The sequence below is a fragment of the Hylobates moloch genome, unplaced genomic scaffold (assembly GCF_009828535.3).
Source record: "Hylobates moloch isolate HMO894 unplaced genomic scaffold, HMol_V3 SCAFFOLD_22, whole genome shotgun sequence".
NCBI classification, from domain to species: Eukaryota; Metazoa; Chordata; class Mammalia; order Primates; family Hylobatidae; genus Hylobates; species Hylobates moloch.
The window spans coordinates 28,050,034-28,076,024 of NW_026652297.1; the positions used below are offsets into that span (position 1 = coordinate 28,050,034).

At 49.9% G+C, this 25,991-nt stretch overlaps 1 protein-coding gene across 1 annotated transcript; it reads left to right on the forward strand.

The window, feature by feature from the left end:
• The first annotated feature begins 7,459 nt into the window (after positions 1–7,459).
• On the forward strand, positions 7,460–24,401 carry R3HCC1 (R3H domain and coiled-coil containing 1). Its single transcript, XM_058433411.1, has 9 exons — positions 7,460–7,497; positions 16,251–16,359; positions 16,707–16,834; positions 17,205–17,342; positions 18,057–18,660; positions 19,535–19,707; positions 21,463–21,533; positions 22,924–23,019; positions 24,094–24,401. Exons 1-9 carry the CDS (start codon positions 7,460–7,462, stop codon positions 24,222–24,224), a joined length of 1,488 nt encoding a protein of 495 aa, XP_058289394.1. The 3' UTR covers positions 24,225–24,401.
• Positions 24,402–25,991: the final 1,590 nt, after the last annotated feature.

Sequence of the window (25,991 nt, forward strand, 5' to 3'; positions counted from 1 at the left end):
AGAGAACAAGAAGGGGTAATCTACAGGACTCTGGTGGTGGCGGCTGCAGCTGCTAGCATGGAATTCCCACAGCTGGACAATTAGGGCTGAGTGGCCTCAGGAGTCGGCGCCATGGAGGGATTCACTCCTCTTGAGACTTTTCTTTTTTAGTTTTGTTTTGTTTTGTTTTGTTTTTTTGAGACAGGATCTTGCTCTGTCACCCAGGCTGAAGTGCAGTGTGAGATCATGGGTCACTGCAGCCTCGACCTGGGATCAAGCAATCATCCCACCTCAGCCTCCGGAGGAGCTGGTACTATAGATGTGCCACCACACCTGGCTAATTTTCTTTATTTTAGTAGAGATGAGGTCTCAAACTCCTGGCCTCGAGAGACCCTCCCACCTTAGCCTCTCAAAGTGCTGGGATTACAGGTGCGAGCCACTGCACCTGGCCAATTTCTCCCTTCTCTTGAATCTTTGCTGCCTCATGACAGGTGTCAGAGCGGCACCACCACACCACAAAGTGAAGAGATGATGCCGTGCCTGGGAGGGTGCCTGGAGAGTCCCCCATCACTGCTAGTATGGGAACGGTGATGGTATGCACAGAGGAGGTGTGGTTAGAAGGGTAAGTGGGTATTTGGAGGTGAGGGGATGGGTGCTACCTGGGAATCTCCTAGGCCTGCCTAAAAGGGTTGTGTAACCAGAGTCCTGGGACTGGGGTGGGCTTTGCAGTCAGACATTCTGCTGTGAGAGAGACGAGAGGGTTACACTACAGTTCTCCCTGCCTGAAGTGACAGCCGAAATCTGAGCAGACCTCCGGGAAGTGGTCATGAGGATCTGGCTCAATCTGCTGAAAATATAATCTAGGCCATCAGAAAAGAGGAGGGAAGAGCTGGAGCTGTGAAGAAAGTTGAAATCACTGACAGCTGCCGAGTCCCAAAGAATCAAAACGAAGCCCTGCTCTGAGGCTTGTGGGTGAGCCTGGTGACCTTCCTTTCTTTTGAAGTGTCTTCATGTCTTCTCATTTTTACGTAGTTGTGGCTACTCTTTGGGGGAAGTGTGGCTTCTTTTTTCTTGTCTGCACAGAAGCAATGCAAGGTTATAGACTCCGGAATATGAGAGCCAGAAGGAGCCACGAGAAGGGTAGGGGAAACGTCTGTTTTACAGAGGAGGACCCGAATCTTAGGCAGCTTGTCGAGGCCACAGAGCTCACAGGGGAATTTAGTTTGTTGACTTCCAGCTTGGAATTCTTTGTTACACAAGTGTTGGGGCTCAGAAAATCATGCCCAAAATGCGGCATTTGACGAGCTGAACTAAAGCAGCAGCTTCAAGGTTTCTCTCTGGCTTTCCCCCACCATGGTGTCTCTGTGACCCTTTCATTTCTTTTCTTTTCTTTTTTTTTTTTTTGACCGTTTTCTAAAGCACCAGGAGCATGCTGTCTCTCTGACCCTTTTCTTTTCTTTTCCTTTCTTTTCTTTTCTTTTCGACCCTTTCTTTTCTAAAGCTCCAGGAGGAGCTCTTTCTCTGAAAGTTCCCTTACCTGATTGAGAAAACTTCTTCTAAAATAAATGCAGTTGTCTTAAAGCCCCCTCCCTATGAATCTCATTAAATAACCAAGAATGATTAATCACCCAAGAAAAGACTAAAAAAGAAGCTATAGCCAGGATACCATACCCAGACAGACTTTTCGTCTTTTTCTTCTGAGGGCAGTTCCAAGAGATAACCTGGGAGACGGTATCTGCATAATAAGACAACCTTGGTTCACAGTGCAGTACCACCCCTCACCTTCCATGACTTGTCCACAAGCTATTGTTTGTCCTTCAGTCCCATTCAGCATCCAAAGAGAACCATTTGCAAACCACTGTCAGGTATTTGGGTCCATTCATTTACAGCCCCCCAGTTCCCTTTCCCCAGTGAAGAGTGGGCCAACCATTAGGCCTTTCTGTGTATGTTCATATTTTTTATGTGGCTCCCCTGCTTCATGCATGTTAATAAATTTGTTACGATTTTCTCCTGTTAACCTGTCTTTTATTATAAGGGTGTTGGCTGTGACCCTTAATAAGGTGGAAGAAAGAGATCACCCCTTTCCACTCCTGCACCAGGCTACTACTCCTAACCACACTCTCAGAAACGCATTCTCATGACAAGGTGCAGTGGCTCACACCTGTAATCCCAGCACTTTGGGAGACCAAGATGGATGGATCACTTGAGCCCAGGAGTTCAAGACCAGCCTGGACAACATAGGGAGACCCAATCTCTAAAAATGGAAGAAGAAAAAAAAATACTCAAAAAATAACTCTGAAAGTACTTTCTGTGGTGGGCGTGTGCCCTCACCCCATGTCAGTGCTTTCAGTTGGCAGACCAGCTTCCTTTGGCTGACATTTGTGCAGTTACACAGACTTCTACAGATTGGAAATTACAGGCTGGGTGCAGTGGCTCATGCCTGTAATCCCAGCACTTTGGGAGGCAGAAGTGGGCAGATCACTTGAGGTCAGGAGTTCCAGACTAGCCTGGCCAATGTGGTGAAACCCCATCTCTACTAAAAATACAAAAATTAGCCAGGTGTGGTGGCGGGCACCTGTAGTCCCAGCTACTTGGGAGGATGAGGAATGAGAATCACTTGAACCCGAGAGGTGGAAGTTGCAGTGAGCTCAGATCGCGCCACTGCATACCTGCCTGGGCAATAGAGTGAGATCCCGTCTCAAAAAAAAAAAAAAAAGGAAATTGCCTCCCAGGAGATACTGGGTAGGGCTGTGCCTCAGAATCTCCCCATTTTTAGGGAAACCAAAGAAAGTATTAAGATTGTTTTGTTGTTGTTTTGCTGGTCTGCACCCTGTAGATAATGTTTTCATTGTATTTTGCAGCAGGCCCTTCAACTGTACAGAAAAGAGCCGGCTATTGGCTGCATAGCACTTCCTGAAGGAGTTGGTTCACAAAAGAAGTAAAGCTGTCTTTATTCACAGGTGATACAATTGTGTATGTAGTAATCCAAGGAACCTACAGAGAAACTACTTGAATGAAAAATTAATTTTAGCGTGGTCACTGGACACAAGCTCAATAGTTTAAATATTGAGTATTTAGTATAGTTCAATATTAAATATTGACTGTTTAGTATAGTTCTATATACTAGCAAAAATATAAAAATTTAAAAGAAATAATCTATGCTAGCCCCCAATATACTGAATTATGAGAAAAAAGTTTAATACCCTTTACCATGGCTTCTCAACCTTGGTGCTATTGATATTTTGAGCCTATAACTATTTGTTACGGGAATTGTACATTTTGGGATGTTCAGAAGCATCCATGCCTCTATGCACAAGATTCCATTAGCACTGTCCATCCCCTAGCGTAACAGCCAAAAATGACTCCAGATACTGTCCTGGGGGATGGGGAGGATGGGAGCAAAATCACCCCTAGTTATAAACCACTGCCCTACACTGAAAACTATAAAATATTATAGAGAAAAGAAAAGTTAAAGATGTCCATCCATTCTTCCCAAATTTATCTATATGGTCAATGAAAACCCAGTCAGAATGCCAGCAGATTTTGTGCATGTGTGCACGTGTGTGTGTGTATAAATTAAAAAGCAACTCTAGGCCGCACGCGGTGGCTCACGCCTGTAACCCCAGCACTTTGGGAGGCCGAGGCAGGCGGATCACGTGAGGTCAGGAGTTCGAGACCAGACTGGCCAACATGGTGAAACCCCCGTCTCTATTAAAAATACAAAAAATTAGCTGGGCATGGTGGCTTGTGCCTGTAATCCCAGCTACTCGGGAGGCTGAGGTGGGAGAATCACTTGAACCCGGAGCCAGAGGTTGCAGTGAGCCGAGATTGTGCCACTGCACTCCAGACTAGGCGACAGAGCGAGACTCCGTCTCAAAAAAAAAGAAAAAGAAAAGAAATTCTAAAATTATATAGAAAGGCAAAGAATGAAAAATAGCCAAAGCAATCTTGAAGAAGTGAAATAAAGCTGGAGGACTGCTGGGCGTGGTGGCTCACACCTGTAATCCCAGCACTTTAGGGGGCCAAGGTGGAAGAATCAGTTGAGCCCAGGAGTTCAAGACCAGCCTGGGGGAACATAGGGAGATCCCGTCCCTACAGAAAATAATTTTTTAAAAATTTAGCCAGGCATGGTGGTGTGCATTTGTGGTCCCAGCTACTTGGGAGGCTGAGGTGAGAGTATTGCTTGAGCCTAGAAGGTCAAGGCTGCAGTGAGCCATGATTGCACCATTGTGCTCCAGCCTGGGCAAAAGTGAGACTGTCTCAAAAAAAAAAAAAAAAAAAAAAAGCTGGAGGACACACTTTTCTATATGTATGCCATACTTCAACTTTTTAAAGAGTGAATAACACTAAAAGATGTTGAATGAATAACTTCCAAACCACTAGTGGGTATAAAAGGGCAATAAGAATAACAGTACAGGCCAGGCGTGGTGGCTCACACCTGTAATCCCAGCACTTTGGGAGGCCAAGGCGGGTGGATCACGAGCTCAGGAGATCGAGACCATCCTGGCTAACACGGTGAAACCCCGTCTCTACTAAAAATACAAAAAAAATTAGCCAGGCGCGGTGGCGGGCACCTGTAGTCCCAGCTACTCAGGAGGCTGAGGCAGGAGGATAGCACGAACCCGGGAGGCAGAGCTTGCAGTGAGCCGAGATTGCACAACTGCACTCCAGCCTGGGCGAAAGAGCAAGACTCCATCTCAAAAAAAAAAAAAAAAGAATAACAGTACAATAGAAGACAGGAAAAATTTGAAACAGAAGTACAGAAACTCTTGTTTAATAGAAAGTACTAAATGAGACGGTAAAAGTTAATAAAAAATATGTCAGTAATCACAAGGAGTGTAAATGAATTGAACTTGCCAGATAAAAGACAGATGTTGGTCCAGGCGTGGTGGCTCACGCCTGTAATCCCCAGCACTTTGGGAGGCCGAGACGGGTGGATCATCTGAGGTCAGGAGTTTGAGACCAGCCTGGCCAACACAGCAAAACCCTATCTCTACTAAAAATACAAAAATTAGCTGGGCATGGTGATGCACATCTGTAATCCCAGCTACTCGGGAGGCTGAGGCAGGAGAATCACTTGAACCTGGAGGCGGAGGTTGCAGTGAGCTCAGATGATGTCACTGCACTCCAGCCTGGGCAACAGAGTGAGACTCCATCTCAAAATAAAATACAGATGATTTTAGGTTTAAAAAAATACAATTAAATCCTGAGCTATTTGCAAGGGATATACTTAAGTTCATACAAAGATTTTAAATAGGCTGGGCACAGTGGCTCATGCCTGTGATCCCAGCACTTTGGGAGGCCGAGGCGGGTGGATCATGAGGCCAGGAGATCGAGACCATCCTGGCTAACACGGTGAAACCCCATTTCTACTAAAAATACAAAAAATTAGCCAGGTGTGGTGGCGGGCGCCTGTGGTCCCAGCTACTCAGGAGGCTGAGGCAGGAGAATGGCATGAACCCAGGAGGCGGAGTTTGCAGCGAGCCAAGATCGCGCCACTGCACTCCAGCCTGGGCGACAGAGCAAGACTCCGTCTCCAAAAAAAAAAAAAAAGATTTTAAATAAAAGGATCAAAAAAGAGACTGTATCTGAGGTAGGAAGTGGGATTGGACTCCAGAGGCGGCGTTTGGGCACTGGACCAAGTTGAGGATTAGCTAAAACAGGGACAAGGTGGAAGCAGCTTTTCATACGACATGTCCACCAATGTGCCATGTCAATTTACCACTGCCATGCCGACACCCAAAGTTACCACCTCTTTCCATGGCAACAACCCAATGACCCGGAAGTTACAGCCCTTTTTCTAGAAATGTCTGCATAACCTGCCCCTTGATTTGCATATAATTAAAAGTGGGTATAAATGACTGCAGAACTGCCTCACCTAACCTCAAATGATTTGCTCCCCTCAGCCTCTGAAAGTACTGGGATTACAGGCGTGAGCCACTGTGCCCAGCCCAGACATAATTTTTTAAAAGGTGGAAATGCGAGCCTAAAACCAGAAGGAAACAGTTTCAACTCATAATTGACAAAGTCCTACAAATCTAAAAGAAATAGAAAACCCCACAGGGCATAGGAGGCCAGCAAGGTGCACGAGCAATCAGTTCTCAAGAGGGAAAAGGCAATTTTCAGAGTGGGAAGCGGGAAGACTGGTGAGGAGGGTGCCTTAATCAGGTCTGGCTGCCTTAACACAATACGGCAGACTGGGTGCTTAACTGAAATGCACTCTTTCACAGCCCTGGAAGCTGGCAATCCAAGGTCAAGGTGCTGGCAGGGTCGATTCCTTCTCAGGCCTCTAGTTGGCTTGTGGGTGGCCACCTTCTCCCTGTGTCTTCACGTGGGCTCTCTCCTGTGCCAGTCTGTGTGCTAATCTCCTCTTCTTGTAAGGACAGCAGTCATACTGGATTAAGGGTCACCCTAATAACCTCATATTAACTTCATTACCTCTTTAAAGCCTGTATCTCCAAGTACAGTCACATTCTGAGGTGCTGGGGGTTAGGACTTCAACATATGATTTTTTTTTTCTTTGAGATGGAGTCTCGCTCTGTCGCCAGGGTGGAGTGCAGTGGCGCGATTTTGGCTCACTGCAATCTCCGCTTCCCAAGTTCAAGCAATTCTCCTGCCTCAGCCTCCTGAGTAGCTGGGACTACAGGCGTGCACCACCATGCCTGGCTAATTTTTGTATTTTTAGTAGAGACAGGTTTTCACAGTGTTGGCCAGGATGGTCTCAATCTCTTGACCTCGTGATCCGCCCGCCTCTGCCTCTCGAAGTGCTGGGATTACAGGCGTTGAGTTACCACGCCCGGCCACCCTATATGATTTTTTGGGGGGTTGGGAGGACATCAGTCCATAAGAGAAGGTTTGCCTAAGTAGAGAGCAATAGGAGTAGGGTGTCAGGAGCGGCCAGTTCCCAGGTATACACTGGAGCCAGAACCCACAGGTTCCCGAAGGCTTAAGGTAGGGCGGGAAGGGAGAAATAAAGGGTGATTGATACACTGTGGGCTTGAACCAGTGGGTGGGCGCTGGTGCCATATATTGAGATGGTGAGCACCTGGGGAGGAATAAACTTGAAGGTCAGCCTGGGATGGAGCCCGAGGCATTCTAGCTTTTAGAGGTTGAGTAGGAGAGGAGGAGCCAGAAAAGAAAACCAAAAGGGGCTGGGGAGGAAAAAGGAAACCCAAACCTGTAGGGTGATGGAAACTGAAAGAATGGCCATCACTGAGTTCTGCTGAGAACCAGACAGTGGGAGCCCTCTGTTCCAGGGGCAGGCACAGAGGGAGGCATTGTCTGCAGATGACAGAAAAACAAGAAGAGAACCCAGTCTGCTTTTCACTATCACCATGTGCTGACAATTCTAAACAATGTGGGTGCTTTATTGGTCTAAGTTCCAAATAACTATTGTGGTCATCTGAGCTTCGGTGGGCACATTCCTATCACCTGGGCTTTACTAACCCTTGTACTTGGAAGTTCATCCAGAGAACTCACAATGATACCGGGGGCTGCCCTCACATACTCACTTTGCAGGTAAGTTCTTAACGGTTTGGATCACTAGAGCTCATTGTGGTTGCAGCTTGTGTCTTCAACCTTTAGGATAATATGTATTCCTATGTTTAACTAGTAGATTCAAAATAAGCCAGGACAGTGTAGTAATTGTAAAGACCAAAGACTCACAGCATGAGTTACTGTAATTATGTCATTCTCTATGGCCACTTGAAGTTTTGCTTGTGTTTAACATTTAAAACAGTGGGCCAGGTGCGGTGGCTCATGCCTGTAATCCCAGCACTTTGGGATGCTGCGGCAGATGGATTACTTGAGTCCAGGAGTTCAAAACTGACCTAAGCAACATAGAAAGACCCCATCTCTACAAAAATTAAAAAATTAGCTAGGCCTGGTGGCACACGCCTGTGGTCCCAGCTACTCAGGAGGCTGAGGTGGGAGGATCACTTGGGCCTGGGAGGTTGAGGCTGCACTGAGCCATGATTGTGCCACTGCACTTCAGCCTGGGCAACAGAGCGAGACCTTATCTATCTCAAATAAATAAATAAATAATAAAACTGTGGAAAAGAACTAACCATGTGGTATACTTTCATTTGGTAAGTGAAAATTTTAGTTCATGCATGAAATATTTTACCAAATTTGAACATCTTTAAATGGAAATTTATTCTTTTCAAAGTGTTCATTGTTGTTCAGCTAAAGAACAAATCAAGACAGTACTGATTATTACTTATTACTATGTGATTATTACCAAAAATAACTATTGTATGGAGGAGGAAGATGTTTAAAAATGATCAGCTCCCCTGGTGTCAAATATGCTAGTTATGCCACCAAAATAGTCAATATTTTATCTTCGAATGTAAATACACAAAGGCAAAGCTTACTATCTTCTGGAGGTGTATTTCTCCTATTATTTATTTGCTTATTTATTTTGAGACAGGGTTTCACTCTGTTGCCCAGGCTGGAGTGCAGTGGTGCAATCATGGCTCACTGCAGCCTCGACCTCCTGGGCCCAAGTGATCCTCCCACCTCAACCTCCTAATTAGCTGGGACCACAAGCATGTGCCACCTCACCTGGCTAATCTTTGGTATTTTCAAATGCATCTGTAGTTACAGTTACTGGAGGCAGGATAGCTTGAGCCCAGGAGTCCAGGTTACAGTTCAAGTTCTGGTGGAAGCTGGGCTGAGAGGCTTGGAGTCCAACTTTCCAATTCCCTCCTTTCAATTTCCTAAAGCCCCTTTACTGCTTTGAGAGGGAAATACTAGGAAATCACTAGTTTTTATAGCTTTGGAAAAAGAGAAAATATTCAAGGAAACTCAATAAACTAAAACACCACACATGAGTCATTTCTGTGAAAATACAGATGGGGCCATCAGCTAATTTAATATGAACGCTGACACAGTTCATATGATGTTTTCCTCAACTCACCCAGAATTTCTCTGTGTTGGCCCAAATAACCTCTGAATTATTTTCCTCACCATCTTCTGCAATTAAAAGGATAAGGCCAGGTGCAGTAGCTCACACCTGTAATCCCAGCACTTTGGGAGGCTGAGGCGGGCAGATCCCTTGAGGCCAGAAATTCGAAACCAGCCTGGCCAACATTCCCTGTCTCTACTGAAAATACAAAAAAATTGGCCCAGCGTGGTGGCTCACGCCTGTAATCCCAGCACTTTGGGAGGCCGAGGCAGGTGGATCACGAGGTCAGGAGATCGAGACCATCCTGGCTAACATGGTGAAATCCCATCTCTACTAAAAATACACACAAAAAAATTAGCCAGGAGTGGTGGCATGCGCCTGTAGTCCCAGCTACTTGGTAGCTCGGGAGGCTGAGGCAGGAGAATCACTTGAACCTGAGAAGTGGAGGTTGCAGTGAGCTGAGATAGTGCCACTGCACTCCAGCCTGGCTGACAGCGAGACTCTGTCTCAGGGAAAAAAAAAAAAAATTAGCCAGACATGGTGCATGCCTGTAATCCCAGCTACTCAGGAGGCTGAGGCACCAGAATTGCTTGAGCCCAGGAGGCAGTGGTTGCAGTGAGCTGAGATCGTGCCATTGCACTTTAGCCTGGGCAGTAGAGCAAGACTCTGTCTCAAAAAAAAAAAAAAAAAAAAAAAAGAAGAAGAGGAAATTTGGATACAGAGACTCCAGGGGTGCACGGTGCACAGAAGGACCACCACGTGAAGAGGCAGCAAGTGGGCAGCCATCTGCCAGCCAAGGAGACAGGCCTCAGAGGAAACCCAACCCTGCTGACATCTTGATCGTGGACTTCCAGTCTCTAGAACGGTGAGAAAATAGATTTCTGTTGTTTAAGCCACCCACCCTGTGCTACTTTGGTATGGCAGCCCTGGCAAGCTCATTCACCTGGGTAGTATTTGTTTGAACAGAGGGTTCCACAGCTAATAACTATTGGAAATCACTGGAATTGAGCACGAGCTTTGGGATATTCACCTCGGTTGGAAGCACAGCGTTGCTGTTTAGTAGCACATTAATATTGGGCCATTTATTGAACACTGGGACCCAATTTTTATGTCTGTTAACTGGGGTAATAACAGCTACTTTGAGGGATTTCCATGGGGATTGTATGGGGTAATGGATGTAAAGTGCCAGGTGCACAGTAGAAGCCCAATTAATGAGGATGCTGACCCCAGCCCTCCCCAGGACCCGGGCTGGGCGGACACTGCTCTAGTGACTTTTGCGACGCCATGTCCTGCCCAATGGCACTGCGCTGGGGAGGGCTGGAAATCAGTGCACTTTGCAATTAAGGGAGGGTCATTTTAAAAAATGTTTGCTAAGTTAGGCGGGGCGCGATGGCTCATGCCTGTAATCCCAGTACTTTGGGAGGCCGAGGCAGGTGGATCACGAGGTCAGGAGATCGAGACTATCCTGGCTAACACGGTGAAACCACGTCTCTGCTAAAAATTCAAAAATTTACCTGGGCGTGGTGGCGGGCACCTGTAGTCCCAGCTACTCGGGAGGCCGAGGCAGGAGAATGGCGTGAACCCGGGAGGCGGAACTTGCAGTGAGCTGAGATCGCACCACTGCACTCCAGCCTGGGCAACAGAGCAAGACTCCATTTCAAAAAAAAAAAAAAACAGTTTGCTGAGTTAATAAATTTTCAAAATTTTGCCAAATATGCAAGTAGTGCTACTTTGAATGATTTGGGAAGAATAAAAAATAGGTATATCCTGCAGCTTATGAAAATCGCATGCCTATATTATATATGCACTCCATTATAGAGATATACATTGGGATACATACATTACAGACAATTTTATGTGAAAAGAGCAGGAGTCTAAAGAGGAAATAACCGATCATCATAGCACTCAGAGACAACCACTGCCCACATTTCAGTATATTTTCCTTCACTGTCTTTTCTATTGCCTTTTTTTTTTCTTGAAATGGAGTCTGGCTCTGTCACCCAGGCTGGAGTGCAGTGGCTCAATCTCAGCTCACTGCAACCTCCGCCTCCTGGGTTCAAGCGATTCTCCTGCCTCAGCCTCTGAGTAGCTGGGATTACAAATGCCATGCCTACCACCACACCTGGCTAATTTTTGATTCTTAGTAAACATGGGGTTTCACCATGTTGGCCAGGCTGGTCTTGAACTCCTGGCCTCAAGTGATCCACCTGCCTCCGACTCCCAAAGTTCTGGGATTGCAGGTGTGAGACACTGCGCCCAGCCTCTATTGCCTTTTGTTTAGTAAATGAGATCAATTTTGTGTCATTTTTTTCATAACCTTTAAACTTTTAAACATAGGTGCTTCTTATGCCGTTACAAAGGCTTAATATTCATTTTTAGTATCTATTTTTCCTCCATCCCCTTGGGCCCCAGTGTGGCCATAGACAGGCTCTGATGTGAGGTTGGCTTTTGAGCTAGGGAAAATAAATCTGGATTTTTTAAAAAAATTATTTTATTTTATTTTACTTTTTGAGACGGAGTCTCACTCTGTCACCCAGGCTGGAGGGCAGTGGCATGATCTCGGCTCACTGCAACCTCCGCCTCCTGAGTTCAAGCGATTCTCCTGCCTCAACCTCCTGAGTAGCTGGGATTACAGGCGCCCACCAACACGCCAGGCTAATTTGTATTTTTAGTAGAGACAGGGTTTCACCATGTTGCCCAGGCTGCTCTCGAACTCCTGACCTCAGGTAATCTCCCTCCCTTGGCCTCCCAAAGTTTTGGGATTACAGGCATGAGCCACCACGCCGGGCCATAAATCTGCATTTGGAGGTAGTGTCCAAATTTCTACAAAGTCATTTCATTGTAAGGAGACCTTCACAGGAGACCCCCTCACCCCATCTGGGTTCCCATGACTCTGGCCCCTTAAGAAGATGCTAGAACTCTGGAGAGGTTGAGGTCTCCTGGGAACTGAGGGACAACAAAAGTGTCAGAGATTTGGGGGGGTGTGGTGGGGACTCTCCTGGCTGGGGTGGCACACACAGAGGCTAATCAGGTAGAGTGGGAACTAGGGAAGATGACTCATTCCCCTCTCCCACCAGCCCCTGCACCTCCACACCCTCCCCTCTCTCCCACTTTCCCTCTTTAGTTCTGGCCCTTTCTCCACCATCTCTGCCTTTCTGTGCTCTTTTATCACTCCCACCACCTTGGCTCCAGAATGGTCTTCACTTCTGGAAACAGCTCTGGTTTATAAGAGTTTCTTAGTTGATTTTCTTGGATTTTTTAGGTTAAAAAAAAATCAAAGGTCGGGTGTGGTGTCTCATGCCCGTAATCCCGGCACTTTGGGAGGCTGAGGCGGGAGGATGGCTTGAGCCAGGAGTTCAAGACCAGCTTGAACAACATAGTGAGACCCCCATCTCTACAAAAAATACAAAAATTAGTCGGGTGTGGTGGCGTGCATCTGTAGTTACAGTTACTGGAGGCAGGATAGCTTGAGCCCAGGAGTCCAGGTTACAGTGAGCTATGATCATGTCACGCACTCCAGGCTGGGTGACAGAGGGAGACTTTGTCTCAAAAACAAACAAACAAACAAACACAAAAACCACCAAAAACACATATATTCTGCAAACAATGAGAAGTTGATCTCCTCAAATGTCTAAACTTTCCAGTTTTTATGTCTTTTTGTCAATTTGCTTTTGCTAGTACCTCTTTAAAAAAAGGTAAACACTAGAGGCATGGGTACATAGCCTTGACTTGTCCTGAAGTGAATATGGTTCCTCTGTGCTTCTCCATTTAGCCGTGTGTGGTGTTTTGATCATTTTATTTAGATCCTTAAATGAATTTGCATAGAGTTGTTCTAACTGTGAGTTGGGTAAAGAACATACAATAATGTTTCGCTTTTTGAAACATTCTCTCTGTCACCCAGGGTGGAGTGTGCAGTGGCGCAATCTCGGCTCACTGCAAACTCCGTCTCTTGGGTTCGAGCGATTCTCATGCCTCAATCTCCCGAGTAGCTGGGATTTCAGACGTCAGCCACTACGCCCGAGGTTTTGCCATGTTGGCCAGGCTGGTCTCGAACTCCTGACCTCAAGTGATCCTCCCACCTTGGCCTCCCAAAGTGCTGGGATTACAGGCATGAGCCACCACTCCTGGCCTCTTTTTAATCCATTTTAATGTTTGTAATATAATTGAATTATCCCATCTCTGGTTTGCTTGAAACACTTTGGTGTTACTTCTATCACTGATTTTTTTTTTCTGGCTTCCTCTCCCTCCCCAGTTCTGTTTTTTTTATATGGGCAGTATTTCTTTCTTAACCAACTTCCCTGACTTCTGGCAATTATTTGGAAAACATAGCATTTACTGACTTTGCCACTGTTATATGCCTCTTCTCCTCCCCACCATACTTTGGAATGTACTCTGGGGTTCCTGTCCCAATTTATGGCGGTAAAGAAATTGCTTTTGTTTTTACATTCTATAGCCCTGCTTTCAAGATTTATAATATTTGTATACCATTTTGTTGCTCTGATTATTTAAGTTAATTGAATGTTTTCAGTAAATGAATTATTTAGCACAAGCTCCCTTCTCCCAGGTCATCCCAGCTTGTGAGTCATTTATTTGAATTCATCTCTTGGTTGTGGGGACTATGTCTTCCGGTGGCTTTCCAGGAAGGACCGTGAATCTCAAAGCATAACTCAGAAATATTTCGTGAGCTGGGTAACTAATTCACAGGCACACCAAGGAGACAGACATTAGATCCTTACCAAGGGACAAAGACCTAAATAAATAAATAAACAAACCAGTGGGAGGATTTATAAAGACAGAAGAAAAAGGTGCCAGCCTAGACAGGGTGATTTTTCTAATGATTAGCTGGAGGCTATCGAAGAGGCTAGTCTGGGCGATCTATTCTGGAAGAGATTGAAGAGGTCACTAGAGAAAAAAAAAAAAAGTCAGTTATCTATGGATTTTGCAAGATATCTTTTGAGTTAAGCTGTGCAGCACACGTGGCAGGCTGTCCCTACACAGTGTCTGCCAGTATGGCCTGGCATCTCCACCTGACAGGCCAGCATCACTCCATTTCTCTTGGCAGAATGTGAGTGCAGGTTTGAGAATATCTTTCTATTGCCATCACAGTTTATAGAATTTTCCAGTCTTAACATTTTCCATCTAAAATTCTACAGATATTGTTCCATTGTTTTCTGGCAGATGAGTTGCTAGGAAAATCTATCAGCCACTTAATTTTTTTCCTTTGAATTTTGCCTAAATCAAAATTCATTTTTTTAGTTCTCAGAGAAAATATTTTTACCATAATCTGGATCAACCTTTTATTTATATATTTATTTTCTAGAACACCATTTTAATCTGTAGATTCACATTTTCTTTTGTTTTAATGAAATATTGTTGTATTTACATTGTGTGTGTGTGTCTGTGTGAGACACAGGGTCTCACTCTGTCACCTAGGCTGGAGTACAGTGGCACAACCACAGCTCACTGCAGCCTCAACCTCCCAGGCAAAAACGATCCTCCCACCTCAGCCTCCCAAGTAGCTGAGACTACAGGCATGCACCACCATACCATGCCTAGCTAATTTTTTTTTTTTAGACGGAATCTTGCTCTATTGCCCAGGCTGGAGTGCAGTGGCGATCTAGGCTCACTGCACACTCCGCCTCCCAGGTTCATGCCATTCTCCTGCCTCAGTCTCCCGAGTAGCTGGGACTACAGGTGCCCACCACGACGCCCAGCTAATTTTTTTGTATTTTTAGTAGAGATGGGGTTTCACTGTGTTAGCCAGGATGGTCTTGATCTCCTGACCTCGTGATCTGCCCGCCTCGGCCTCCCAAAGTGCTGGGATTACAGATGTGAGCCACCGCGCCCGGCCATGCGTGGCTAACTTTTTAAATTTTTGGCAGAGATGGGAGTCACTCTGTTGTCAGGGCTGGTATTGAACTCCTAGGCTCAAGTGATCCTCCTGCCTTGGCCTCTCAAAATGCTGGAATTACAGGTATGAGCCTCACACTGCCTAGTCCAGGGAACCTGGGCAGACGAAACAATGCCATGGTGTGGCCTGCTCCCACTTCCATTAAGCCAGCATGGAGTGTGGGTAGGGCTGGTGGAACCAGAATCCAAACGGGTGCTCTCTGCTCATCCTTTTTCCCCAGGAGTTGAATGCCCTCCAGTCTAGGGACTGGGGACCTGTCAGATTTCCTGAAGCTCCTCTCACAACCATGCCCAGAAAGGAAATTCATGACTTAGCTCCCTGAGTTCTCTCTGCACTTTGGTTTTGTCTTTATTCTAGGTCCTTTTTTATTCTTCTTGCTGCGTATCTGGAAAGATAGGTTTTGTAAATGTAATATAATGCCACTGTCGTTTTAAGAAATGCTTTGGAAAAAATTGTGAGATAGCAAAATGCATCTAATTTTTTCTCCATTTCTCCATCCCCAAGCCACTTCTCCCAGTCAGCTTTTTGAGGGACCGCCCTCCCTCCCCCATCCCGCCTGTGCCTTATGTCAGAGCCCACTCAGACTGCCCCATCCCTGACCAAAACCTAGGTCTTAAGTGCCCTTAGGTCAGTGCTTCTGGATTCAGAGTGACCAAGGGATTGCATTTTAATTACTTTCAGGGAACAGAACGATTTCAACCCTGGTCTTCTAGATTGTAATCATCCATCCCACAGGCTGTCTGATGGCAAGAATTTTAAGCCCCATTTAAGGTGGACGCTGGAATTATTTCTGGATGGAGCAGAGTAGCACAAGCTGCTGAGCTGCAAATCACTGTGATAGTGGCTGCCCAACCCAGTAACCCACGAGGCTAGCACACCTTGTCAGTGCCACTGTGGTGTGAATTAGACCTTTTTACAGGTTACATCAATGCGGGAGAAGGAAGGGCAATGATGGGCAACAGTGCTGAAATATCTGGTGCTCAGAAACTTCCTTCCTCTTTATTCCTCTGTTAGGTCCCCGGGGAGGGGAACAATGAATGGGAAACTCTAGCACCGCCGCTAGCTAGCATATAGTACTATTAGATTGGTGCAAGAGTAATTGCGGTTTTTTACTTACTAGAAAAACCACAATTACTTTTGCACCAACCTAATAGTAGCTGAACAAAAGTGTTTGTTGAACTTAATTGATCTTACAAGACTGTGCCAACATTGAGGAAAAAAAGAAAAGAGCCCATCTTGGAATCAGACCCATCTTTGCTCAAAGTAAGACTCTGGAATGTACTATCTGTGCAACTTGAGGCAAGTTATTTCACCTTTCTGGGTCTCGGTTTTGCCATGAATATGAAAGCTAGTCGTGTCGCTCTAGGAGAAGCGGTTTGTGTTAGTGGCAGGTGCGCCCCCTACCCATAGGTGACAAGAACACGCCCTCTCCTGTTCCTGCGTTACCTCCCCCAGGCCGCGCGGTGGCGCTGCGTCTCTGCAGCGGCCCGGGCCTCTCTGGGGCGCTCGGGCGCGCTGGCCCCTGGGGACGCCGAGGGCGGCTGCGACGCTCCGAGAGGCCGCGGTGAGTGCGGCGGCACTGGGGGGTGATAGTCCCGACCCCCGGGCTCCCGGGTGGGAAGGGGCAGCTGGGCTGCGCGGAGCAGGCCCCCGTGAGCCCCGGGAAGGAGCGCAGCGCAGGGTGTGGAGCCACCCTCAGCATCCGACCGCAGGCGGGGACGAGAGCCTTGGGCAGGAGCCGGGAGACCCCTTCCCTGACCCCTGACTTGCCGGGGGTCCCTGGCATCACTTCCCCGCCGCCGAGCCTTGGACCAGAGGGTTTCTAAGGCCCTTTCGGTGCCGGCGTTGCGGGGTCGCGGGTGATCCGGGGGTCTGTGCTCTGACCCCTGGCCCTGCCCGTCTCTCTTGCAGGCTCTCCAACCTGTCACCCTGGCCCTTCTTTGCTTGGACGGTGTCTTCCTCTCCTCAGCCGAGAATGACTTCGTCCACCGGATCCAGGAGGAACTGGACCGCTTTCTGCTGCAGAAGCAGCTGTCAAAGTAGGCTCGTGTGAGGGGCGAGGGTGTCCCCTTGCTGGGAAGGGCAGGGTTCCCGAGCCGCCTGTGTGCTCTCCCCCAGGTGGTGCCTGGTAGCTGGCTCTGACCTTGGCCTTTAGTTTTCATAACGCCGGCCGCCTATTTTAGCTGCATCTTTGTAATTCTGAGCATCACCCCGAGACTGAAGGGGCCCGGCACAGGGATGGGGATGGGACCTGTGGGTCCCTGCCATCACCTCTATCTATGCTCAGATCCTTTGCAGTCCACCTGGGACCCAGGGGGGCAGAAGTTAATCCGAGATTAACCTGGGAGTGGACCCGGTAGGGGCCAGGCCCTGGACACCTGCTCAGCACTTCTTCCCCTCCCTCCCCAGGGTTCTTCTTTTCCCCCCACTCTCCAGTCGCCTCCGGTACCTGATCCATAGAACAGCAGAGAATTTTGATCTCTTGAGCAGCTTCTCCGTTGGGGAGGGCTGGAAGAGGAGGACGGTCATCTGTCACCAGGACATCAGGTGTGTAGCCTCCCACCTTGGAGTGCCTGCAGCGGTGGTGTGTGGGTGGCCAGCTAGCTGGTCAGCCTTTGGAAGGGCAGGGCTGGGTGGAACCAGGGCTGGGACCCCCAGGCTGCTGCCATTCCTAGCCACAGCCGCTCAGCCAGGGCTGCATTTTGCATCAACAGTAGAGCAGATATGCAGTTTGTGGAATTCACTTGGCAAAATCAGCTATACGGTTGGGCCAAAAGAGAGAGAGAGAGATCTGTTTAAGTAGTGGGTGTGGGAGGGGCCTCCCTAGCATTCCTCTCAGTGAGCTTGTGCCCCACAGAGACCAGAAAAGCACCTGCTGGGCTTCGGTCCCCTCTGTTCCCATGTGCGTCTCACAGTGAGCATCTTACTTTAATGACTATGATCCTAGTGTTTGAAGTGACGTGTTTTTCTGATAGCATACTTCTTAAATGCAAGCGCTTACCTCCCCTGGTGTGTAATTGAAGATGGACTCATGTCTAATTTGGATCACAGCACTAGAGGGTGAGCTGGCTGCTCTGGGCTCGTTCAAAAGTGACAGCCTCCACTGTGATGCCTTTCTAAGGGATTTTCGAGGGTCATTTTGGCTGTGGTTTTTGCCTAATGCTGACCTGAATGTCACTCCTGAATGACAAATGGCTCTAGTAAATCATTTTCCTTTGGGCCCCTACACACTCTGATTACCTCCTCCCATTCCTCCTCCAGGGTACCCAGTTCGGATGCCCTCTCTGGCCCCCGCCGCCCTCCTGCCTCCTACCCCAGCAAGTACCACAGTCCTCGGCCCACCTCCAACCAAGGAGCAGCTGCGGTTCCCCGAGGTGCCCGGGCTGGCCGGTGGTATCGTGGACGCAAGCCAGACCAGCCTTTGTATGTGCCCCGGGTGCTGCGCAGGCAGGAAGAATGGGGGCTGACCTCTACCTCGGGGCTCAAGAGAGAGGCCCCAGCTGGCAGGGACCCAGAAGAGCCTGGAGATGTTGGTGCTGGAGACCCCAACTCTGATCAGGGACTCCCTGTGCTGATGACTCAGGGAACAGAGGACCTAAAGGGCCCAGGACAAAGGTGTGAGAATGAGCCACTGCCAGACCCTGTTGGCCCTGAGCCCCCAGGGCCTGAGAGTCAGTCAAGGAAGGGAGACATGGTGGAGATGGCCACACAGTTTGGGTCCACCCTGCAGCTAGACCTGGAAGAGGGGAAGGAGAGTCCGCTAGAGAAGAGGCTGGTGGCAGAGGAGGAAGAGGACGAAGAGGAGGTGGAAGAGGACGGCCCCAGCAGCTGCTCGGAGGACGATTACAGTGAGCTGCTGCAGGAGGTGATGAGGCTCTTGAGCCCAGAAAGGGAGGGCGGAGGTGAGGTGGGTGTGGCCATGGGTGGATGGGCACCAAGGGTTATGGCGTGGAGAGCAGGGGATGTGCAAGGGGAGGCAGGGCTGGTTGTTGAGTGACAGGGATTCCTTAGGGAACACAGGAGAGGAGGTGTGGATTTGGGTCCCAGCCCAGCCATGTAGGAGCTGGGCAAGTTATTTTGTTTTGCTGAGTCTCAGTTTCCTCATCTGAAACTAAAACCAGATGATAATACAGCCTTCACTAGGTCACGGAGATGGACTCTGTGTGCAAGTACGTCGTCATGTGTTACGGATGCCAGTCATGGAAATAACTCTTTAGCATGAAGTTCTATCTTATAAATCTTGTTTCCTTGGGACCGTGCGACTGCCCCTGAGACTGGCTGTGGGTTCGGTTGGGAGGGTGGCATCTTTTATGGCTATTTTAAACATGAAGAATGCAGACCACAGACCTGCCAAATACCACATCGCTAGTAGGGGAGGGAAGGGTCTTGGACTTGCCTAGCTCTGCCTCTTACTGACTTTGCAACTTTGGGAAAAATTACTTAACTCTTGGGCCTTCAGTTTCCTCATCTGTAGAGCAGCTTTCTAGAATATAGTTTTCAGGATTCTGTGGAACATTATGTTTGTAATTGCCAGTCACTTAGTGGGGACTCCATACAAGTAAGTGCCCTCCCGTAAAACCCACGCGTCTTGACCTTCCAGCCCAGCCTGCCTGCTGCTGCCTTTCCCAGACTTTTGCCAGGTGGGCCCCTTCTCCCCGCAGAGCTCTCAGCGTGCGGGCTAGTGGTTTGCAGCTCTGCGTGTCCAAGCTCCCCTTGCTAAAGGGTCCAATCTCTCCTAGATCGCAGACAACCTGACGAAGAAGGAAATTCAGATAGAGAAGATTCACTTGGACACATCCTCCTTCGTGGAGGAGCTGCCTGGAGAGAAGGACCTTGCCCACGTGGTAGAGATCTATGACTTTGAACCAGCGCTCAAGACGGAGGACCTGCTGGCAGCGTTTTCTGAGTTCCAGTGAGTGGTGGCCAGGGAGGTGCTGCCTTCAGAGAGGAGCTAGGATACCCGTTTGTAGCTGGGGGTGCTTGCCTGCCCCACCCCCAGCACCTAATGCTTCAGCAAGAGAGACAGAAAGTGGGTGTGTTGCCTGGGCTCTGTATTCCTGGGCAGCTCGCCCTGCTGGCCGTCCCTGGGGAAAGAGAGCACTGATTTGTTGGTTGTAGATACACCCTGGAGGCCCTAGACCTGGGCTTCCCCCCTGCATGGCCACACACCTGCCAGGATGCCACACGCCCTCCCTCAGTCTCGAGGGACATGGCAGCCCGCTCTCCTCCTCTTGCCTGCCTCCCAGTGGCTGCTCAGTGGGTCTCCAGCAGGCTACGGGCCAGCTCCATGTGGGAACTGTTTCTAGGGTGCACTGAGCAGCCTGCTAGGGCAGAGTGGAGGTCAGAATGGTAGCCAGAGGCTATATTGAGAGACACGACTTCCCTCCTCCTCAGCTTCCCCACATGCCTTTAGATCCACCCTCCTGTCTTTCCTTCTTTTTTCTTTTCCTTTTTATTCTCATTTTGCCTTCTCCCCTTTCCCTTCTTTGTTCCTGCTCAGGCTTTCTATCTCCTTTTTTTTTGAGACAGGATCTTGCTCTTTTGCCCAGGCAGGGGTGCAGTGTTGCGATCACAGCTTGCTGCAGCCTTGACCTCCTGGGCTCAAGAGATCCTCCCACCTTGGACTCCCAAGTAGCTGGGACTACAAGCATGCGCCACCGTGCCCAGCTCTGCCTAGGCTTTTAGAAACCCCTTTCTGTGGCTGGGCGCGGTGGCTCATGCCTGTAATCCCAGTACTTTGGGAGGCCGAGGCAGGTGGATCACGAGGTCAGGAGATCGAGACCAACCTGGCTAATACGTGAAACCCAGTCTCTACTAAAAAAGAAAGAAAAATTAGCTGGGCGTGGTGGCGGGCGCCTGTAGTCCCAGCTACTCGGGAGGCTGAGGCAGGAGAATGACGTGAACCCGGGAGGTGGAGCTTGCAGTGAGCCGAGATTGCGCCACTGCACTCCAGCCCGGGTGACAGTGCGAGACTCCCTCTCAAAAAAAAAAAAAAAAAAAAAAGAAACCCCTTTCCGCATGGCCCTCGTTAACTCTGCTTCCTAAAGCCTTCCCCTGCGCTCTGCCCCTGAGCAGGAGAGCCGAAGGGGTGGCTAGGGGCAACACGTTCTGCTCTTCTGCTCTCTACCTTGATGGTGCAGCCAGGCTGGGGCCCCTGTGCCTTCCTCTGCCCGGGTGGGGCCACACTGCCTTAGGCCTCTCATAGGCTGCAGGGTAGGTGGCACCTTCCTGAGCAATAGGAATAAAGCTGACAGGAGCATGGTGGCCCTGCTGGTTTGAGGTCCTATACCCCTCCCCCACGACAGAAACCCTTTCTTCCCCAGCTTCAGGCCCCATGGCCTTGGCTGGGCTGAGACAGGCCTGTGAGGAGTCTCTTCCTCCTTGGTATCGTGCCATATGAGCTCTTTGAGTCTTGGCTTCTTTAGTTCTAGAAACTGGTGACCTGCCTGACATATTGACAGGAGTGACATTTGTCTTTCTGAAGCCGACTATATGGGCTTCATAGAAAGTTTGCTGCAAATGACTGTCTCCGTCCCAGAAGAGATGGGACCTTGCCCCGGGCTCGTGGCATCTGCGGGCTGGAGGCGAGGGGGTGTGGCTGCGGGATTCGAAGAGGGGTTTGACTGCTTGCTTTCCTGAATGTGCTGTCTCCTCTCTCCCCACACAGAGAGAAGGGGTTCAGGATTCAGTGGGTGGATGATACTCACGCACTCGGCATCTTTCCCTGCCTGGCCTCAGGTAAGGCACCCCGGTGGGCCTGGCCCTTGCTTGGATCCCCACTGAGAGGGAGGACCCTTGGTGGCCCAGGGTGGAGGCCACCATCTCCTGGGCGCAGGCTCAGCTGAGCCAGTGGGCTCTTGGGGTTTTGTTCCCAGCCTAAAACCCAGAGGGAGCCGAGCGGTCTCTGGCCCATAGTAATGCACCTTCGTGAAGAAGCTCTTCCTATTGTGTTAGTGCTTTCAATGAAAAGGCATCAGATTCAGGCGACCTTTGCTGAGGAAGGTCACGGGCCTAGCCTAACGGATATCCCTGTATTAAATGAAACCACAGCAAAGTGCTGCTTTAATGGCCAAAAGCATTCGAATTCCGGAGATTTCATATGGTTCAAGTAGACACATTCTTACTCGATTTTCACTTCAGCCTCAAGATGTAGGTCAGGTTACCTCCATTGTACAGCTGGGGAGACTTCAGGGTCCCAGAGTGTCAGGGGTACACTCCAAGTTACACACCCTCTCAGTGTCACAGCTGGGGGCACCACACTGCCTCATGACTCCAGTGTTCCTGTCCCCCTCAGTCACTTGCCTGCATTGTCTTACCACACCACCGTGCTTACATTTGGTATAATTTATAGTTACCCCGCCACACCCCCTTCACTGAGCTTCCCAGAAACAGCCTTCTGAACACCCGAGCTGGGGGCTGGGAGCACCATTGCTGCTGGGGCCCAGTCCTCAGGAGGGAGGAGGCAGCATTTAGGGAGGGAATAGGGCAGGGTGGGGTCTCAAACCCCAGAGAGGGAGATTGTGGAAAGGAAGTCAGGGAGGGAGGCCAAGAGGCTGCCCTGGGCTGCGAGAGGAATGAGCTCTGGTTGGGGTTGGCCATGGCGTTCTGGTCTCCACAGACTATGGGGGGAGCAGGTTCCCTGGCTTCAGTTTCCTCTACTGTAGAACAGTGGGCAGCTTGGACCTGAAGCCTCTCCCAGCTCTGCTCTGCCATACTCTGTAAATAGCCGGGGTGCTACAACGCCAGGCGTGACTCAGGGCAGTGAACGCATGTTCCCTGGAGGGTCTTGAGTGGTGAAAGGGGGAGAGGTTGTGTTTAGCCCTGGGGCTTTGGAAACTGGGAGCCCGCCTCTTCTGATGTCAGAATCACAGCCTCACCAGTGCTCTCCCTGACCAGCCTGGGGTGGGAGTGTCCTCTGAGTGCAGGTGTCCCTCTGCAGGCCTGTGGGGCTCTAGGGGACGAGGCAAGCAGGCGGCAGTCATCTCTTGCCCATCCAGGGTGGTGTCAGAGCAGCCCTGCCCTGAGCTTTGAATAGGTGCACAACGCGGCTGCGTGGGTTCAGGGTGGTGGGTGTGCCGCGGGGTCCTGAGGAGGAGGGAATGGCTCCACACCTGCTTTCTTTCCACAGCTGCTGAAGCCCTGACCCGGGAGTTCTCGGTGCTCAAGATCCGGCCCCTCACGCAGGGAACCAAGCAGTCAAAGCTCAAAGCCTTGCAGAGGCCAAGTAAGGAAAGCAGATGGCCCTGGATAGGGAGGCCGTGTGTGTGTGTGCGTGTGTGTGTCTGATCTGGGCAGGGTCTTCCCCTCTGTTCATTGTTCCCTCTTGATTTCTCTGCTCTTTGGGAGCCCTGGGCTGCAGTAGCCAGTGGGGCTGTGTTCCCCCTCCCTAGCAGGCCTAGGGGGGTCTGGGGCAGGGGTCTCCCTTGGGGAGTGGCATCTGCCAGCTGCTGTGTAGGGAGGCCCTCCTGCTCATACCCTCTTCTGGGCACAGGGAAAAGCTTGGTCCTTCTTCTGGAGGGCCCTGGAAACCGTATCCCATAGGGCCGGGAAGGGCCTGGGCTTTGGGGTCCACTCCGGGACCCCCAAATGGCTCTGTCAGTTACTTCAGTTGGCCTCGGTGACACTGAGGAAGTCACTCAGTGTGTGAGTTGGTTTCTTCTTCTGTAAAATAAGCAGACTCTTCAGTCTGGAGGATTGAATGAGAGCCTGGCATACCTGCCTGGAGCCCTGAGGGCACATAGAAGGTACCAGATAACCGTTAGAGCCTCCCTTTCCCCTTCTCCTTCCAGAAACCATGGTGGGAGATTTTAGACACGAGTTTTCCATGACTTCAGAGTAGCAACTAGTAAAATGGACTTGCAAGAGGCCTGCCGAGGCCGGCTGTGCTGTCGTGGGTGGTTACGTAGCCAACACGGTCCAGGGTTTCTTGGAACGATAAATATCCTGTCCTTAGGTCTGTGAGCTCTGGGTGTTCCATCCTGACTTGATACCCCTCCCAAAGGACCCTAAAAAGCAGGGAGGTGTACAGGATGAACCGCTTAGCCCTCTCACTATAGAGACAGAGAAACAAGGGCATGGAGAAGCGACAGGTTTGGGTCAGCATCCCCTGGGGAGCCAGGATCCCTAAGTGGGCCCCCCTGTCAGGAGCATCCGGCCACACCATGGGCACAGCTGGGCCCAGGCCCCACACGTGTCACATGAGAGGCTGGCTCCGATGGCCTCTACGGCTGTTGTGTTGCTGGGGGAGAGGCAGCCACGGCCTTGTGTTTAGGTCCCCACTGTGGGGCTCTCCTTCTAGAACTCCTGCGTCTGGTGAAGGAGAGGCCGCAGACAAATGTGACCGTGGCCCGGCGGCTGGTGGCCCGGGCCCTGGGACTCCAACATAAAAAGAAAGAGCGGCCTGCTGTCCGGGGTCCGCTGCTGCCCTGAGGCCTGGAGACCCAACCGGCCTGGATCTGCGCCCTGACGTAGCTGGTGCCCCCAACACCATAAGCCTTCACAGACGCTGGAGCAGCCCCACGCCACCCTCGAGCTTCACCATGGGGTGTGGTGGGCTTTAGTTTAGTCCCAGAAATGGAGAAAAAATAAAAACTCACGTTGTTCTAATGTGATCACTTTGAAATGTGATCTGTGGGGGACGCTAGGGGGTGCTGTTCCACCTTGCAGTGCAGGCGGGCAGCTGCTGAAGGAAGGTCACTTGAGGAGCTTGGCCAGGAGGATCCCCACTGGGCCTGCAGGGCCTCTGTGCACGGCCTGCCCAATTTTGGGAGCTGGGTTGCACCTGCTGTGTAGCACCTGCCCACACTCCTTTGGCAGTTCAGGTATCCAGCCTGCTGGTCTGTGCTGTAGGACAGTTCTGGGACCCCTGGGCTGGTCCTGGTGTTAGCCAGTTCTTGCAAAATAAACGTGAGCAAAGGCAAGAGGTGAGATCTGAATGCGTGCCGATGCCCTCATCGATTGTGGTTTGAGTGGAGTTGGTGCCAAGGTGGTCCTACCTACCCTCTAGTTTGCTGGGCCCTAGCATGCTGTTGACCCAAGGGGAATTCCCTGTGTCTGGGTGAGTGGCTGGCTTGGGCTGGCCACCCCCACTGGGAATTGCTGGGAGCCCCTGACTTGTGAACGGACGCCCTCTTGCTTTGAGAAGCTGCCTGGTGGCTGTTTGTTTAGATCTAGACTTCCCATCCAGCCCTCGCACAACTCCTATGCCTCCTGACAAGTTTCAGTCAAAACCACAGGAGTTTAAGAAAGATTATGACTCCTGTTCCGTTACTTTTTGTGATCTCCTTAGACCGCTTCTCCCAGAGGGTAGGAGCTGCCCCTTTTGGAGTCTACTGAAGGAGGTCCCCTGGTGGCCACACTGGGCTGGAGGGGATCTGGGGACCCATGTCCACCGGAGAAAACCATGAATGTATCTGAAGCTCTGCTTCCGGCCACTGAACATAGGAAGCCTGCTGCTCAGGGCCCAGGTCCTGTGGGTCAAAGGAAACACAGACACGTTTCATAAATCTTTTATTCCAAGTTTCAAGTATGTGTAAGTGTCTGTGATGACACCTGGTGCTCAGTGAGCGCCCTGTCACCCAGGACCCTGGTTATAGCACCGTTGAATCAAAAACCCACAGAATTGGAACAATAGGAAGATGAGTCACTTACACAGGTGGGTTGGTTTTTCCTTAGATTTGTACTTCCAAAGGCCCAGATGTCCAATATTAAATGCCAGTAAATTTGTTTCAAAAGTCTGTGAAAATATAATAATAGTATCTTGAAAAACAAGGGGGGGGGGGTTGTGGAGAGAGAAGCACCAAGTCTGAGCTCACCAAATCAGAAAACACATGGCACCATTATCTATGTGACTATAATAGACTGGAGGGTTTCATTGGAAGAGAGGTCTAGATATTCAAGTTTGCTGAAAAGTACCTAAGAGGAGGAGAAATAGGATTCGGCCTGACCCTCTCTGGGGGGGCTGATGAGCTCACGTTTGTCCACGTGTCACTGGAGAAGAGCACGGCTCCACTGTGTCTGTGGTGAGCTCGGTGGCTTGAATGGACAAGCTGATGACAACCTGTCTGTGGGCCTTGTCCCGGTCAAGATTGGCTCTCGGTGCTGCTCCGGCAGCTCTGTGGACAAACCCCAGCCCCCAAGGCCTTCTCAGGCCCCAATGGTCAGGCAGCAGCCCCCCATGAATGACGGGAGGGTCCC

What these genes read in the sequence shown, in the direction of transcription:
- R3HCC1 (XM_058433411.1), top strand. Translation starts at nt 7,460, where the DNA reads ATGATACCGGGGGCTGCCCTCACATACTCACTTTGCAG. An exon ending in ATCTGTCACCAGGACATCAG is followed by an intron (nt 17,343 to 18,056) that starts GTGTGTAGCCTC and finishes TTCCTCCTCCAG; the next exon opens with GGTACCCAGTTCGGATGCCC. An exon ending in CTTTCCCTGCCTGGCCTCAG is followed by an intron (nt 21,534 to 22,923) that starts GTAAGGCACCCC and finishes TTCTTTCCACAG; the next exon opens with CTGCTGAAGCCCTGACCCGG.